A 16,291-nucleotide genomic window follows, 5' to 3' on the forward strand; every position below is an offset into this window, starting at 1 on the left:
AGCTGACTTGGTTGATTGAGTCAGGGCTTGACTCTGGAGTTGCATATAGAGAGTCATGATTGGGGTCAGGGATCATGTGCTGGAGGACCAGAGCCATCCTAGAAGCATCAAGGGAGTTCCTAGCATGATCTCCAATTCCAGGCTCTCTTGAGATGGTGGAAGGATTGGATGGAGAGTCATTAAAGAAGTCATTAGAGATATTCTCATCCTCATGATCTGAGACCATAGAGAAGTGCAGCAGGATCCATGGGTTCCTGAATCTGACATTCTGATTGTTTCAGTTTTGACTGTTATTTCACTGAGGTCCAGGGAGATACTGGTGTCTTTCTTCTGTTTCAGTGCTCCTCAAAGTCAAGCCACTAGGCATGGCTTCAGGTATAGGTCTGATTGGGGGCTGGAAGGAGACTCTGGCAGAGGGAGGGATGTTGTAGAAGGGGAGGTCTAGCATAACATTGCATAAAATCTGTTGTATGTGCTAGAATGCTTGATGGTGTCTGATTATCCAAGCAGTGATTGATTGTCATCCTCAGCAAAGAGTTATGATTGCCAGTAATCCTAAAAGCATTCCAATAATAGAAGCTAGTAGCTCAAAATATTTGTGGGTAATATCAGATGTTTGTTAGGCTCAAGCTACACATGATCTGAAACATATGATAAACTAGCATGACTTCATGTTTGAGTCTTCTGCTAGAGTTCACTTATTGTGTTTTGTTGATTGAGTGCTTTAAGGCTTTAATAGAGTAGCTTAAGAGTAGAATGAGAATGAATAAACTTTAGCTTAAAGCTGAGGATTACCAGTGAGAGTGAGCCATTTTATATACTGTACATGGTAGAGATAAATATGTAACTGTCTATTGTGCATTTCTATATCCTTTGTGCCTTTTGTTCTTGGGCATTGTTACTATCTACAAGAGTCTTGTTATGCATCATCAGGTGACCCTGTTGCATTGTAAGATAATAACTGACTGAGCTGATTGTGCTGACTAAGCCAGTCCCACAATCTTAAGTGCTGGGTTAGACACCCTGACTAAGCATAAATAGAGGCTAAAGAAGAAAAATCATAACAATGTTGGTGTGGACAATGATGGCATTTGGTTTCCTTCATGCTTATTGGGCATAAGGAAAGGAATGCAGAAGCTTCAAGCAAATTGTTAAGCCTAAGCTACATGTGACATGAACACATGATAAGTAGCTGCTGTGTTGCTTTCATACAATCATGACTGAGTTCACTTAATGTATTCATATATCATTATGTGTTAAGGCTATTTCAAGAGGCTCAAGATAGAATGGTGAAGATATAAACTTTAGCTGGAAGCTGGAATACTACAGTGAGAGCTATCCTACTTATATACTATTTGCCTGTTGATAAATATATTGTACTATCTATTGTGTCTGTTCCAGTATTTGTGCTTTTTGTCCTTGAGTGTCACTACTGTCTACAAAAGAGTTGTTGTGTGTTGTCAAGGGTGGCTGTCGCTGACATACCCCCTCCATGTTCAGGCATGTAAAATTGCAAAAATTGTGAATACATGGACTGCATCCCAGTCCAGTAAGCATGTAACTGAGAATAGGATAAGAGTACATATAAACCTAGCTATCATAATGCTAAACTGAAGGAACCATGAGTAGAGTGCATGGCCTAGTAACAGGCTAATACCAAAGGGGTCAGACTGCATGTGAGGTCCCAGCACTTGGCCCTAAATGTGCCAATACCATTACAAGGGGATATGCTAAAAATAAAAAAAATATGATCAAAATATGATCAGCAATCCTGATCACATTGATCAAAGATGCACAGCCATTGATGCACTGATGGGACATGCTTTAGAACAGAGAACTGAAACTCAAAGAAAGGTATCTGAATAACTGGGTGTTGAACAGAGAAATAGTACCCTCAGAGATGAATAGCACACATACTGCTCAGAGACTTGCATGCATACCTACAGTGCCTTAGTGCACATAACACAGTGAGAGACTGCATCATACTGAGATATAACACATACCTATTGGGTGGGTTAATTGATGCATGTCAGATCAGAAGTGGTGCATTTTGTGAGTCAGATGGAATGTTGAAACACTGAGAAAGGAAACATAACCATTGTGGCTGACTCCAGACATGGGAGATAACCCTGGAGGTCTGAAACAGTTTACCACTGTCAGAGATGAGTCACTGGGGAAATAAGAAAACAAGCAGTCCTGGCTAGGCCAGCTAGCCAATGTCAGCTAGTGAGAAGACAGCAGGCAGTCCTGGCCTGGAAGAGAATAAGTGCAGCAACTGCAATATGCATGTGAATAATACCCATAGAATCTGGCATGGAGTCTCATGCTTTGAAGATACCATAGTAGGATTGTATTAGTAAGTACCACAGTAGAGTATTTAAATACTGCATTGTATGAGTAGAATACAAGTTTTCTGACCCCCATAGTTGCACTGTATTGGGCACAGAAAGCCTTGCACTCTAGCTCTGAGTTTGTGTTTGTAACTTTGAATGAGAATAAACTCATTATTGAATATCATTGAGAGAGCTTTGAGAACTGAGCAAGGCATTGAAGCTTGTGAAGGACTTGGGCCTGGTTTGATAAGAGGTTTTGGATTGTGCTCTAATCTGAGAATAAGAGAGCAGTGTCTGAAGGGCATCATCTTGAGTTTTTGAGGTATTTGTGATGCACAGCACTACAGGTGGCAGAGGTTCAAATCCTTTGGCTTGACTAGTGTGTGCTCTTTGGTTATTTCTGCAGGTTGGCAGAGGTTCAAACTCTTTGGCCTGTTGGACAGCATTTTATTGTGTTTTGTGTCTCTGGATTGCATAGGTTTGAATCCTGTGGGTCTATGATCAGTTTGGAAACTTGTGAACAGAGATCTGTGCTCTTTGGCATTATTGGACATGTTTGTGATTGGTTTTTGCTTAGAGTGTGAAGCTTTGAGTTGTGTATTGTGTGTGTTAGGGATTTTGAGTTGATCTGAGCTGTGCTTAGGACCTTTTGAGAGTTTTGTGAGAGTGTTTTGACATATTGTATTGAGCTGCAGTACTCTTTGCCTTGAGGCCCAGCAACACCTGTTGCCACCTCTCATTTTGATAAAACAAAAAGCTTTGAGACTTAGAGAGATCTAGGACTGTTGTACATGTGCTATTGCTGTTTGCATGCTGTGGATTCATTGAAGAAGACAATTATATTTGTTGATTACTACTTTTATTGCATTATAATCTCTCTATGAACTAAGAGTTTTGTGTGTGTTGGTATGGATGTGATCAGTGGATAGCACTCTGCTGTATCCATTTTCACCTTGCACACACCCAGATCCTCCTCACTAACCATTAAAATCTCCAGTATTTCTGACTTCTTTAGAAGCTAAATTGGTGACAGGCATGCTGGATAACTGAGCTGGCAGAATATGACTTCTTTCTCAAGCATAAGGCAGGGACTGCCAATAAGAAGGCAGATCTTCTTAGTCAATGCATAGATCATGATCAGAGAAAGGATGATAATTGTTAAGTCCAAGTAACATGTGATCTAAACATGTGATAAATAGGCACTGTATCAAGTTTGTACAGTCACACCTAAGTTCACTGTATGTGTTTGTATGGCTTTGTGTTTCAAGGCCTTTGTAGATTGGCTCAAGGTACAATGGTAGAAGAATAAACTTTAGCTCAAAGCTGGGGACATACAGCAAAAGCTACACTACTTATATACTGTTTAAGTCTGAATTAAATATATCCCTTCCAATTGTAAGTTTCTGGGTTACAGTGCTCTTTGTCCTTGAGCATCTTGACTACCTATAAAAGAGTGTCATTCATTATCAAGGGTCACTTAAGTGCTCTAACTAAGCATAAATAGGGGTTAACAAAGTAAAAATGAAGGTTAAGTAAGGAAAAATCATAACAATAATAGGAAGATAGCTGTACTCAAGGCAGAACATTTTAAGGCTATGATCATGCTAATAGAAGAAGAGACATACAAACACATCAAGAGTGTGACATGGTGAACTGAACATTGGAATCAGAGAGTGGCCCCCTCAATCAATCATGACTGAGAGATGACAAAGGAGAGTGACTTTATCTTTTATAATGGAAGGATCTATATGCCATGAGATCATGCTCTATGAGGAGAGATTATTGCTCAGTCTCATGACCACATCATGGTGAGACACTTGAGGACCATAAAGATGACAGAACTACTGCTGTGAGAATATTGGTGGCCAAAACTGAAAGCAGACATAGAGAGATATGTAAATGCCTGTGAAATGTGCCAATGCACCAAGTCTAGCATCCAAGTGAAGGCAGCTCTGCTCCATCTGAATGAGATTCCAAATATTCCATAGACTGATATCTCAGTAGACATGGTTACAGGACTAATAGAGTGCTATGGCTATGACACCACCATCATCATAGTGGATTGATTATCCAAGACAATCATTTCAGTCATGTGCTCAGCAGAGTTATCCTCAGAAGGATGGGCAAAGATACTATGGGATGAAGTGTATGCCAAGTATGGGATGCCACAAGTCATGATCTTGGACTATAGTCCACAGTTCATCTTTAAGTTTATGATAGACCTATATCATCTTCTTCAGATCCACAGTAATGCATCCACCACCTATCACCTGCAGACAGATGGACAAATAGAGAGAGTCAATCAGAAAGTAGAGAAGTTCCTTCACATATTCATTAATCATAGACAGAATGACCAGGCTGACTGGCTACCACTTGCAGCCTTCCAGCACAACAACCATGTTCACTCAGCTACTGGCAAAACTCTATTTTTCATCAACCATGGCCAACACCCTCATATAACAACCACATCATGCCACTCTGCATCAACACCCACTTCATCTATGTTCATAGAACAAATAGCAAAAATCTATGAAGAAACAAAAGCCACCCTCAAAAAGGTGGCTGATGCTATGAAACATCACTATTACAAGACCTGCCAACCCACTATCCATTATAGCACTGGGGATTGAGTATGGCTCAATACCTCAAATCTTTATTTGTCACAACTAAAGAAAAAACTTGCAGATAAATACACTGGTCTCTTCTCTGTCACAAAGAAAGTCAATGCATCCACCTATCAACTTACATTGCCTGCCACATGGAAGGTACACTCCATCTTCAATGAAGCACTTCTATCCCTATATACATCACCTGCCTTCTCTAATCAGGAAGCCCCACCTGCACCAGAGCCTGACTTGATCAAAGATGAGGAACATTATGAGATTGAACAAATTCTTAATCACCACCTTCAAAAAACTCATGGCTGCTATAGTTCCAGCCCCAGTTTCCAAGTTGAATATTTGATCAGGTGAAAGGGATATGGTCCAGAATCAAATCAGTGGGTACACAAATGTGATATGAATGCTGACTCTGCAATCTATGATTATAAACTATCTCTTAACTGAGCCATCAGAATGATGGTCTTAAGGAGAGGGTAATGTTATGATTTTTCTGCTTTTTTTATCTTATCACAGGGTGTCTAGGATTATGAGACAGTTGCCATGCAATGTGAATGGACACAATAGACAAACTGTGGAAATGGTGTCAGAGATACTTCAACAATGGACAATATCCATTTGTTTTGTGTCTGATGACCCAATGCTGTAGCATCATGACATAGAGAACCATAACAGTGTAGGGACTATATTTATCTTCACAAATAAGTATATAAGTAGGTTAGCTCTTGCTGTAGTATTCTAGCATCAAGCTAAAGTTTATCTATACTGCTTACTTCTCTTGAGCTTCTTCTGGAAATACCTTGTCTACATCAACTTGGACACAAGCAGTGAACTCTAGCATGACTGTATGAACTCAATACAGCACTAGTTTATCATGTGTTCTAGTCACATGTTGAGCAGGTCTAACAGTCATACCTTACTTGCTCACATCAACTGAACATGAAAGACTGGTCCAGTGAACTAAGATGGTTATGAAGAGGGAGACATCTTTGTCAGTCCTTCTGCATTTGCAATTTTGTTGATGGCATGTCAGAGTGGCCATGTTGATAACTGGCATTCCAGATCATGGTGAGCCCTTTAGAAGGTTGAGCAATTGGCAACCTGACTATATTTCTTAGCAGCTTCTAATGTGTTCAATTGCTGATGTCAGTCAGCTGACTCTTATTTGAGACTTGAACACCATCATTGAATCTTAAAGAATGAAGGGGAGAAGATAGATGCTATGCTCTTGAGGAAACCATGAAGAATTTCCATGAGACAGATATCTGGTATGCTATAGAGATGCATGGATTCTCTCTGACATTGTCTGTACCACTCATGACTGCAACTTTTATGAAACAAACTACAGCTCTCCCATCTATCTGGCTTTCAAAGGCACTGAGCTCATCATCAAAGCTGGATCCCAAACCTGTGGTGTGCTGGTTAAACCTCTCTTGATGCCTAAAATGTGGCCAACTCTATCAGCCTAGAGTTGTATGATTTGGCAAAGGACTGCATTGTATTCATGAGATAATATGATATCTTTAGTTTTCAGACTTTCATTTATGCAGTTTGCATGACCTCATGAATATTTACATAGGTACTGTACTATCTTGCATTGTCCACTATAGCTTCTTGGCATCAGATTAATTTTGTATGAACCTGGATGACATTTGCATGAGCCATATAGAATGTCAGACCCTCCTTCACCAACTTTTGTAATTAATAACCTGAGAATAAGATCTGACAAGATTTGCTAAATAGTGTGTGGGATTTATCTTGGATAACCAAATATTTTTCAGGAAAAGCAGAAAATGTGCAGAAGAATTGTTTATGTTCAACCCTTTCTCAGTAAAAAGAGGCATAGGTTACTCATAAACAACAGTTATCAAATATAGAGAACAATCTTTAGACCACCCACAGATGTTGGCATCAGAATCAAGGGTAGGATGCACATCAATGAGCATCAACACAAATGTGAAGGATTGAGAATGGTAGAAGAGCTCACAGAGCCATAAGAACATATGTGATGTCAGCAATCATATAGAAGATTCTTTGTTCTGAGGCATCCAAGAGAATATCACAAGTTCACACTGTCAGTGACAGTTGTACATAAAGGTGTTTTCATGAGACACAGTGCACAAGCTGTCCACATTCTGAGTAATGTGCATAAATTCAGAATTAGGAGAGATGCTGTGGCAAATATGCAGAATAGCCAGTCAAGAGAGAACATAGTGAGTAGCAGGAGCAGCATAAAGGACCTTAGTAATGACAGAATGATGCAGTTCAATTGTTTACATCCCATCTATTTTCTGTACACTTTGAGGCCATGAATGTATTCAGAAAATGGCCTGATTAGATTTTGTGGCTGTCAGTTTTCATCTAGATGCTGACAGGCTATGGTACAATCCTATCCATTTAAAGCTCCATTTTGCAAAGAATATTTGACATAGGCAAGTATTGTTCTTAATGAAACTCCACACTCACAAGGGGTCATACACACATCTCACTGAAAATCACACCCATCTATGATCACCCTTCAAAAAGAAGATCCTCTCTTGGCATGCAGCCAATTCCATTAGGTACAAGCTGATATAACCACAGTTTAAAAATCCAGGTATTCAATGCAATTATATTGATGTGTATGCCATCACTGAAAGCTGGATGCATGAACTTGATCAGTGGTATGCTGTATTGACCCTGCTCAATACCTGCATGGTTGCTTTCTCATCTGGCCACTTGCTCCAAACCTGTGCCAAGTCACATTCTCATGTTTGGGGCTCCTCTTCAGCCTTTCTCTGATCCTTTACTGGAGCAACCCAGTTTGAGTCAACAAGAGGCCCTCCATTGGCTGTGCATTCAGTGAAGTGGCAGATATTAGAGTCCTGCTCCTGCAAGCTATCATGTAGAATTTCTTTGTCAATAGCAAAGCTTCTTCTATCAAAGAGGTGACAAAGCCAGAGCTGCAAATCTGCTAGTCCCAGAAACAGATCATTTATGGCATTCAATGGGTCTCATTTCAACATCTTGAGCCCATCTTCAACAACTTGGAGAGCACAAGTGCACAATTTTTTGTCAAATACTTTGGAAAGGTACTTCACTATGATAAGGACAGCCAGGGTGTGGACATGAGGGTTGGAGTCTTTCTTGGTCAAGTTATTGAGCAGATGAACAACATGTTCATGTTTCAGATGCTACTACAAAGATTTGCTTATCCAAGAAGAGTCATCTTTTCATCAAGGACAGAATAGAGAACCTGATGTTGGCATGCTTTGATAATAAGGAAGTGTAAGGATGGTTTTTCAATGAATTTGGAAATTCAGTGATTATGACATTCAGCATAGAGACAGTATGTAACAGTCTTCATTTCTTGGGACCAGTGGCCATTGGAGAAAGCATAGCCATCTTTGTGTCTTAGGTCCACATCTTCATAAGTCACAAAAAGTGAGGACATGAAAATGCACCAGTAATATCTTGATGAAAGAGACTAAAGACTTGTTCATAGATTTCATCATCCTTTATGACCTCAAGCCGAAATCGGAGACCCTCGAATGGCTGAGAATACCAGGAATTCTCTTCACATCCAACCTATATAGTCAAGAACGTAGTAACTGTCACTTTATACTGTCTTCTTTTCAGAGTTTATGAGGACCAGCCTGCTTGTGCAGTCAAATTCATTGCCCCTATTATAGGATCGCATCATATCACACAACACATGAGAAATAGACATTCAATGAACAGGTCGTCCGCAGTCGAAGAACAAAGATTCAAACACCTGGGAATGAACTCCATATCTACATTTTCTTCCGACATGGCAAGCCATATATCGCGAAGCCATTCGACAACCTCCTGTCCATCAGTGGACCTTGCTCAAAACACCCATCATGTGGATCGTATCTCTCACATGTAGCAATCTCCCTTGATAACGACAATAAAGAAACGTGGCGCAACTCATATTTGAGGTCTCTAAATGCGCTCTCGCTTTGTAGAAGGATATCCGGAAGGGAAACAGCAATTTTACGGACATTTTGAAGAACCTTGCCATTGTCAGGAGTCATTTCGAGTGGGTTGGCCATAGCCAACGCATCAATAAGGAGGATGCGGAGCTACTGTACCAGTGAAAATTTGATTTTGGCATTTGATGTCGAAACGACGCATCCTGTTGTGCTGGACGTGCTGCTGGGGCTGACGTGGTGCGATTACGGAATGCACCGTTCACGCTATGCCTCTTCATGGTGAGAAAGAGATGGTGATGAAGCGGGAGTTCTAGGCCTGGAAAAAATGCCTTCACACTCCTGGTGTCAGTCATGTTCCTCTAACACCAAGAAAGGTTACAACCAGGATTGTCCACTTGGAAGTTGAATGCGAACATAGGTCCAAAATACACCGCCCCAAATGCTCAATGATGGCAAACACCGAATTTATCTTACCGACCACCAGCGATGTGAATCGACAGCATGGGAAATCAGCATCGAAGAAAAAAGAAGATGAGCAATCTGCATCTGGATATTTACTGATGATCTTTGGATTGATAGGGCGAAAGCCTCACCGAGTACTGATCTCTCCTTCCGTTTATATATGGCCTTTGTACTTTGGAATTAGGAACTCATTTTCCTGAACGTTGTGTCGACGTTGTTAAGACCCTTGTTTGTGGAAGACATCAAAAACAAGATAAAGCTTTCCTACAGAGTAAATAGCAACATTGCAAGTCGAGGGATACCGAATTCTCATCATACACTTTGATAGCCAAGATTGTAAATTAGACTTCTAACCAAAGCAGTCTTTCCAAAATGGGCACAACCCGTCCTAATCTAACAGAGCCTGTGTCTGAGGCGAACGCGCCTTGATCGTGCATTTGAAAGGCACAGGAAAGCTACACATGGAATTAAAAAATACGTCACTGCACATCCAATATGGAAGCCTTACCTGAAAACAGCACTCGTAAAGGTTTCGCTTGGTTCGGAATCCACGGCCTTCGTGAATGACAAAGTCGACACCATAGACGCGATAGCAATCCAGGCAGTGTTCACAGCGATATAACGGCCAGGACAGATACTGAAAGAATACTGTCAAGGGTGGTCAATATAGATGCACCACACAATACTTACCGTCTTCCAAAACCAAACACCACTGTGGGTTCAGGTTGGCGTTCCTTCCCGTCTCGAGGGATGAACCGGTCGGGGTCGAACACCAGAGGGTTAGGATAATCCTTTTCGTTGTGAAGCATGGCCCTATATCATCTGTCAATCCGAGGCTCGGGGATCATACATTGGTGACTGACCAAGCGTTTCCAATGATGGTCGCGCCTACAAATGGCACATAAACATAAAATGAGAAGAAAAAAAGTATTCGGAACGTACCTGCAGGAATGTAGTATCCTCTGTAAACATCCTCTTTCACAGTACGGTGAGCAATGCCTAAATCAAATTTATCAAGTCAAGTGTACTCATAGATCTCAGAGCACATACCCAGTGGAAGAACAGAGTTCCATCTCATAGCTTCCAATACGATAGCATCAATATAGGGCAGTTGCGGACGGTCATCGAAAATCGGCTGGCGGGTGCCATGACCAACCACGGCGTCCAACTCGGCTTGGGCTTTGGCTTGTACCTCGGGATAAAGAAGAAATGCGAGTACCGTGGAAAGGATGACGATCACGGTCTTTGGACGATTAAAAGACTTTGAACGACGCACAAGGGTAAAAACTTACTGTATCAGCTCCCGCTAATTACAACATGAGATCAGATCTTCAGCAAGTGCCGAGAAACATTTACCAGCAAAGGCAACCGCAGCTGTATTCCTTATGATTTCAAGGTGCATAGGGGTGTCTGCAACCTCGATCTTTTGCATCTTTGTTAGATTTTCAGAGACGAATGAGGGGGGTGCAAGGCCCTTCGCCTGGAGCAAGAGTCAACTAGACTGATATCAAATAAAGAGTAAGTGGTGACATACCATTGACTCTCTTGTGTATTCAAATGGTTTTTCTGACATGTCGTCGACATCTTTTCTCCAGGCTTGTGCTAACCTAATAAATTCTGCGCCAGGCAACCAACCTTCGCAGTGCCTACATTACCAGCCTGAGCAGGAAGTAAGGAAAACTCACGTGGAAGATATTTCAAGGTAGGGATGTAATCAACCAAGAAATCTCCGAAGTTTCCAGCGATGCGAACGCTTTCCAACGCCCGATCCACCAACCCCACAAATCGATCACCATTCGGATCTACATCATATCCGTAGACGGTTCTCATGATGGTGTAGCCTGAATGGCTAGAAGGCCGTCAGTTTCACAGAACAGGCTATCGGGTACACGCAGCTCACTGGCGAATATGGTGAACAAAAGCGTCGGGAGATTTATACAGCTGTTGTAGCAAAACCAATGTCGCTTTCATCTGCACAGGATAGTACGCCGGAAGTGCACGAGGCTGGAAGTACTGTTGAAACATTCGACGGTGCATTCTGTGAAGAGAAGGATGAAAACCAGACCAGGAATTATATACGGAATAACAGACATGGCTGTACTGACCTCCACCAGTTAGAATATCTCATAAAACCCATCATAGATCCCCATCCCATTAAATTTAACATGGTGAAATCTGTATGGGATTATTACCAACTCTGAGACGGCGGGGTATCATGCACACTCACCTGGCCTATCGGAATAATTCCTGGATCGTTTTTCGAGGAGATCAGCTGCTGCTTTGACAGAGTTGACTACAACTGTCGGATTTCCGGGTATATCCAGATATAAGATGTCACCATAGGTGGCGGCCCATCGAGCATACGTGCGCCATGGGTAATCCTCAGCCTGGGGCACATCCCAGAGGTTCCCTATGAACGGGAGTCCCTTGGGTCCAGGAGGGAGAGGTGGACGCCGACGATTAAATGAGACAGATAGTAGATATAACAGCAAGGCACAGAATGACAGAAATGCCAGAAGGAGAATGAAGTTCATCGTGGAAGAGTTTGGGTGGGTGATATCTCCTTGCTTCCGATTCCTTAAGAACTTATCTCATCTCTGCTCCCGGTTTATTCTATCAATAGATTTAAAAAAGAGCAGATGACAGTCCACCTGACAGTGAACATGTGATCATGGAGTACCAGTTTGCATAACTCTGTCTGATGGACATACCGGTTCCTCTTCGTAGCGTGGCGTCAGTGTCGGAATCAGGTATGAGCAATCTCAGAAAGAACTGGGTATGACACTGGCTGTGAAAAACGGCTCGGTAGTCTGGCTTTGAAGGGTAACTACGTTCACACCATTGGTCCGTCCGCTTTACTCGAACCTCTATGAGCATTGAAAGCGGAACCTGCACATCGAAGATTAAAGTATCACTGCCTGACTATTATATTGGCCTCCCGATCAAGTGACGAGTATAGTTGAATTGGCTGGAGATTCTATTGGCGTGCGGCCCTGACGAGGGGCGTTGAGAAGGAAAAGACGTCGTTGGACAATCGAAGGAAGCGAAGCAGTTACTATGACGTCATTCTCGACTCGCGCACACCTTTGTGGCCCATTGCGGCAATGAATACAGGGGTCCATGAAGACCTTTGTCCAACTGAAAATAGCCAGGCACTGTTCTCATGTTATCCAACCAATCTATAAGCTCTGAAGTATGCTACAGCCCGCCACATGAGACAATGAAATTGTTGGGCATGTCTCCTGAGCACATTTCCTCTTAGGCATATCGACTTTACCAGCAAGTAAGGATAACATCAGGATTGAAACCTGATAATCGTTCGTTCTTGCCCAGCCGCAACTAGGGTTACGTTGTCTCGACAACCACAAGATAGCTACACTCTATCTACATTTAGTATAAATCGTCAGCACAATTGGGTTCGACTTACCTAGTCTATGCGCCTCCTTTTCATTCTACACCCTCGCCCCTCAGTACGTTTCCTCTTTGGACCACTAAATTCTTCGCCTTCAATCATGTGTGGGTACCAGCTAGTTTGGCTCGCTCTGGACTAGAATTGGTATACGCAACGAGTTTAAAGCAGAAAGGAGGACCATAAAGTTAAGAGAGAGTCAGGGATGGTTTTCGACTATCTTGAGAGAGCATAGAGGACGATACTATTTAGACTACCACGGTTGTCATGGTCCGAGGTTCGGACTTTCGTCACGGTGTCAAGTTCACTGATATCAAGTCATTTTCTCACCACACATTCTGAATCCCACATGACCAGACAAAAATATTTCTTCTAGCTATCAGTCAGGGACTTCAAATTTCTATCTATCTTTGAGATGGAGCAAGTATAAGGACGGTTTTTCGATGTATTTGACAATTTGGTGATTACGACGTTCAGCATAGAGACGGTCGGCGACGGTCTTCATTTCTTCGGACCAGTGGCCGTCCCTGAAAGCATCGCCATCGTGTTTTTTTTTCGTTCTGCAACGTCATAAGCTATACAAAGTGAGGATATCCGAAAACACCTGTGATATCTCGACAAAAGAGACTGAAGACTTGTTCATAGATTTCATTGCCTTTCATGACCTCACAAGCCGAGATTGGAGACCCTCAAATGACAGAGAATACCAGGAATTCTCTCCACATGTAATCGCAGATGGAGTCGCTTTCGTTGTATACCGTTTTGTCCTCTGAATTCATAATGACCAGTCTCTTTGTCAGATCAAAATCCTCACCTCTGACGTACAATTATCAGTATTCCATATGTATCAAAAATAGACGTTTCACAAACAGCTCATTGGCAGCTGATGAGCAAAGTTTCATGCACTTGCAGATAGGCTCCGTGTCTGCGGTTTCTTCTACCATTGCAGGCCATACACCAGGAAGCTAGTCGACAACCTCCTTCATGATACATTGCTCATCATCTTCCACGTCTCAATCATATCTCTTGAGCTCTTCGGCCAAGAATTTCAGAGAAACGTGGTGAAGTTCGTGCTTGAGGTCCCTCTCCGAGCCTCCTGGAAGAATGTCTAGAAGGGAAACAGCAATTTTACGGACAATTTGAAGAGCCGCGCGATTGTCAGGAGCCAATTCGAGTGAGTTGGCCATAGCCAACGCGTCGGTAAGAAGGATGTGGAGTCACTGTACCAGTGAAATGCTGGTTTTCAGAAAGACATGATGACAAAGTGCGAGATCTATGCCTGGAAGAAATGCCTTCACGCTCCCGATGTCGGTCATATTCCTCTTTAATACCGAGAAGGGTTCTGACCAGAATATTCAATGATCGCAAACACCGAATTTATTTTACCAACGACCAGCAATGCTAATCGACAGCAAGGAAGATCAGCACCGATGAAAGAAGAATGTGGTAGCAAGAATGCATAATATGGGAGGAGAGAGGTGGCAGGTGGCTATAGACCATGAACAATGCTCAAGAAGATGATCATGACTACAAAGATTGCCCCAAATGTCTGCTGCCGAGTTTCGCAGGCCTACCATCAGGTATGTATTAGTAACTGTCCTTTCTTAGGATCACTGATTATCCTCTCATCAGTAACATCATCGATGTCACTTTATTTTGAATGGCAGCACTTACATTGACACACCCTCTCCATGTTCAGGCATGTAAAATTGCGAAAATTGTGAATCTATGGACTGCATTCCAGTCCAGTAAGCACATAACAGAAAATAGGACTAGAGTGCACAGAAACCTAGCTATCATAATGCTAAACTGAAGTAACAATAAGCAGAGTGCATGACCTAGTAACAGACTAATACCAGAGGGGTTAGGCTGCATGTGAGGTCCCAGCACTTGGCCCTAAATGTGCCAATACTATTATGAGAGGACATGCTAAAAATAAAAAGACTACAATCAAAATATGATCAGCAATTCTGATCACATTGATCAAAGATGCACAGCCATTGATGCACTGATGGGACATGCTTTAGAACAGAGAACTGAGAACCAAAGAAAGGTATCTGAGTAAATGGGTATTGAACAGAGAAATAGAATAATGATAACAAAGTAATAAGTAGAGAAATAATACTCCAGGAAGGAATAACATGCATACCACTCCGAGCCTTGCATGCATAACACAGTGAGGGACTCTGCATCATACCAAGAAATGGCACCTTTGGTGAGTCAGATGGAATGACTGGCTGGACACAGGGAAGCAGAACATAGCCATTGTGGCTGACTCCTGGCATAAGAGATAACCCTGGGGGTCTGGGACAGTTTACCACTGTCAGAGATGTTACCAGAGAAATAAGAAAGCAAGCAGACCTGGCGAGGCCAGCTAGCTGATGTCAGTTAGCAAAGGAACAGCAGGCACAGTCCTCGCCTGGAAGAGAATAAGCATGGTGACTGTGATATGCATGTGAATAATACCCATAGGATCCAGCATGGAGTTCTGCACTTTGAGGATACCATAGTAGGATTGTATTAGTAAATATCATAGTAGAGTATTTAAATATGGTATTGTATGAGTAGAGAAAAAGTTTCTGACCCCCCACAGTTGTGGTGTATTGGGCACAGAAAGCCTTGCACTCTAGGCTCTGGGTTTATGTTAGTAACTTCAGGCAAGAGAATAAACATATTATTGAACATCCTTGAGAGAGCTGTGAGAACTAAGTGAGGCATCAAAGCTCATGAAGGACTTAAGCCCAGTCTGATAAGAGGTTTTGGATTGCACTCTAACCTGAGAATAAGAGAGTGGTGTCTGAAGGGCATTATCTTGAGTTTTTGAGGTATTTGTGACATGCAGTGCTACAGGTGGCAGAGGTTCAAACCCTTTGGCCTGATTAGTGTGTGCTTTTGTGTTATTTCTGCAGATTGGCAGAGGTTCAAACCCTTTGGTCTGTCAGATGGTGTTTTATTGTGTTTTGTGTCTCTGGATTGCATAGGTTTGAATCCTGTGGGTCTATGATTGGTTTGGAAACTTGTGGACAGAGATCTGTGCTTTTTGTCACTTGTGGACATGCTTGTGATTGGTTTTTGCTTAGAGTGTGAAGCTTTGAGTCATGTATTGTGTGTGTTAGGGATTTTGAGTTGATCTGAGCTGTGCTTAGGACTTTTTGGAGAGTTTTATGAGAGTGTTTCGATGTATTGTATTGAGCTACAGTACTCTTTGCCTTGAGGCCTGGCAACACCTGTTGCCACCTCTTGTTTTGATAAAACGAAAAGCTTTGAGACTTAGAGAGACCTTGGACTGTTGTAGGTGCACTATTACTGTTCATGCACTGTGATCTCATCAAAGAAGACAATTATATTTGTTGATTGCTACTTTTATTGCATTATAATCCTCTATAAACTAAGAGTTTTGTGTGTGTGTTGGTGTGAGTGTGGTCAGTGGATAAATCTCTGCTGTATCCATTTTCATCTTGTGCACACTCAGATCCTCTTCACCAGTCTGAGGGTGTCCTCCCCATCCCACCACTAGTCCTGACTGAGTGGAGA

At 42.1% G+C, this 16,291-nt stretch overlaps 1 protein-coding gene across 1 annotated transcript; it reads right to left on the reverse strand.

The window, feature by feature from the left end:
• Positions 1 to 9,572: 9,572 nt before the first annotated feature.
• On the reverse strand, positions 9,573 to 11,921 carry BT62DRAFT_1081666 (cytochrome P450). The gene is made up of 13 exons (XM_043179692.1): positions 11,576 to 11,921; positions 11,454 to 11,523; positions 11,249 to 11,386; positions 11,034 to 11,197; positions 10,883 to 10,983; positions 10,705 to 10,828; positions 10,641 to 10,654; positions 10,399 to 10,591; positions 10,291 to 10,347; positions 10,212 to 10,236; positions 10,039 to 10,161; positions 9,857 to 9,985; positions 9,573 to 9,803 (listed from the first exon to the last, which is right to left on the reverse strand). Exons 1-13 carry the CDS (start codon positions 11,880 to 11,882, stop codon positions 9,737 to 9,739), a joined length of 1,512 nt encoding a protein of 503 aa, XP_043032814.1. The 5' UTR covers positions 11,883 to 11,921; the 3' UTR covers positions 9,573 to 9,736.
• Positions 11,922 to 16,291: the final 4,370 nt, after the last annotated feature.

This window comes from Guyanagaster necrorhizus (assembly GCF_019112545.1).
Source record: "Guyanagaster necrorhizus MCA 3950 unplaced genomic scaffold BT62scaffold_79, whole genome shotgun sequence".
NCBI lineage: Eukaryota > Fungi > Basidiomycota > Agaricomycetes > Agaricales > Physalacriaceae > Guyanagaster > Guyanagaster necrorhizus.

What these genes read in the sequence shown, in the direction of transcription:
- BT62DRAFT_1081666 (XM_043179692.1), bottom strand. Translation starts at nt 11,882, where the DNA reads ATGAACTTCATTCTCCTTCTGGCATTTCTGTCATTCTGTGCCTTGCTG. An exon ending in TTTGTTCACCATATTCGCCA is followed by an intron (nt 11,198 to 11,248) that starts GTGAGCTGCGTG and finishes ACGGCCTTCTAG; the next exon opens with CCATTCAGGCTACACCATCA. An exon ending in GAACTCTGTTCTTCCACTGG is followed by an intron (nt 10,348 to 10,398) that starts GTATGTGCTCTG and finishes AATTTGATTTAG; the next exon opens with GCATTGCTCACCGTACTGTG.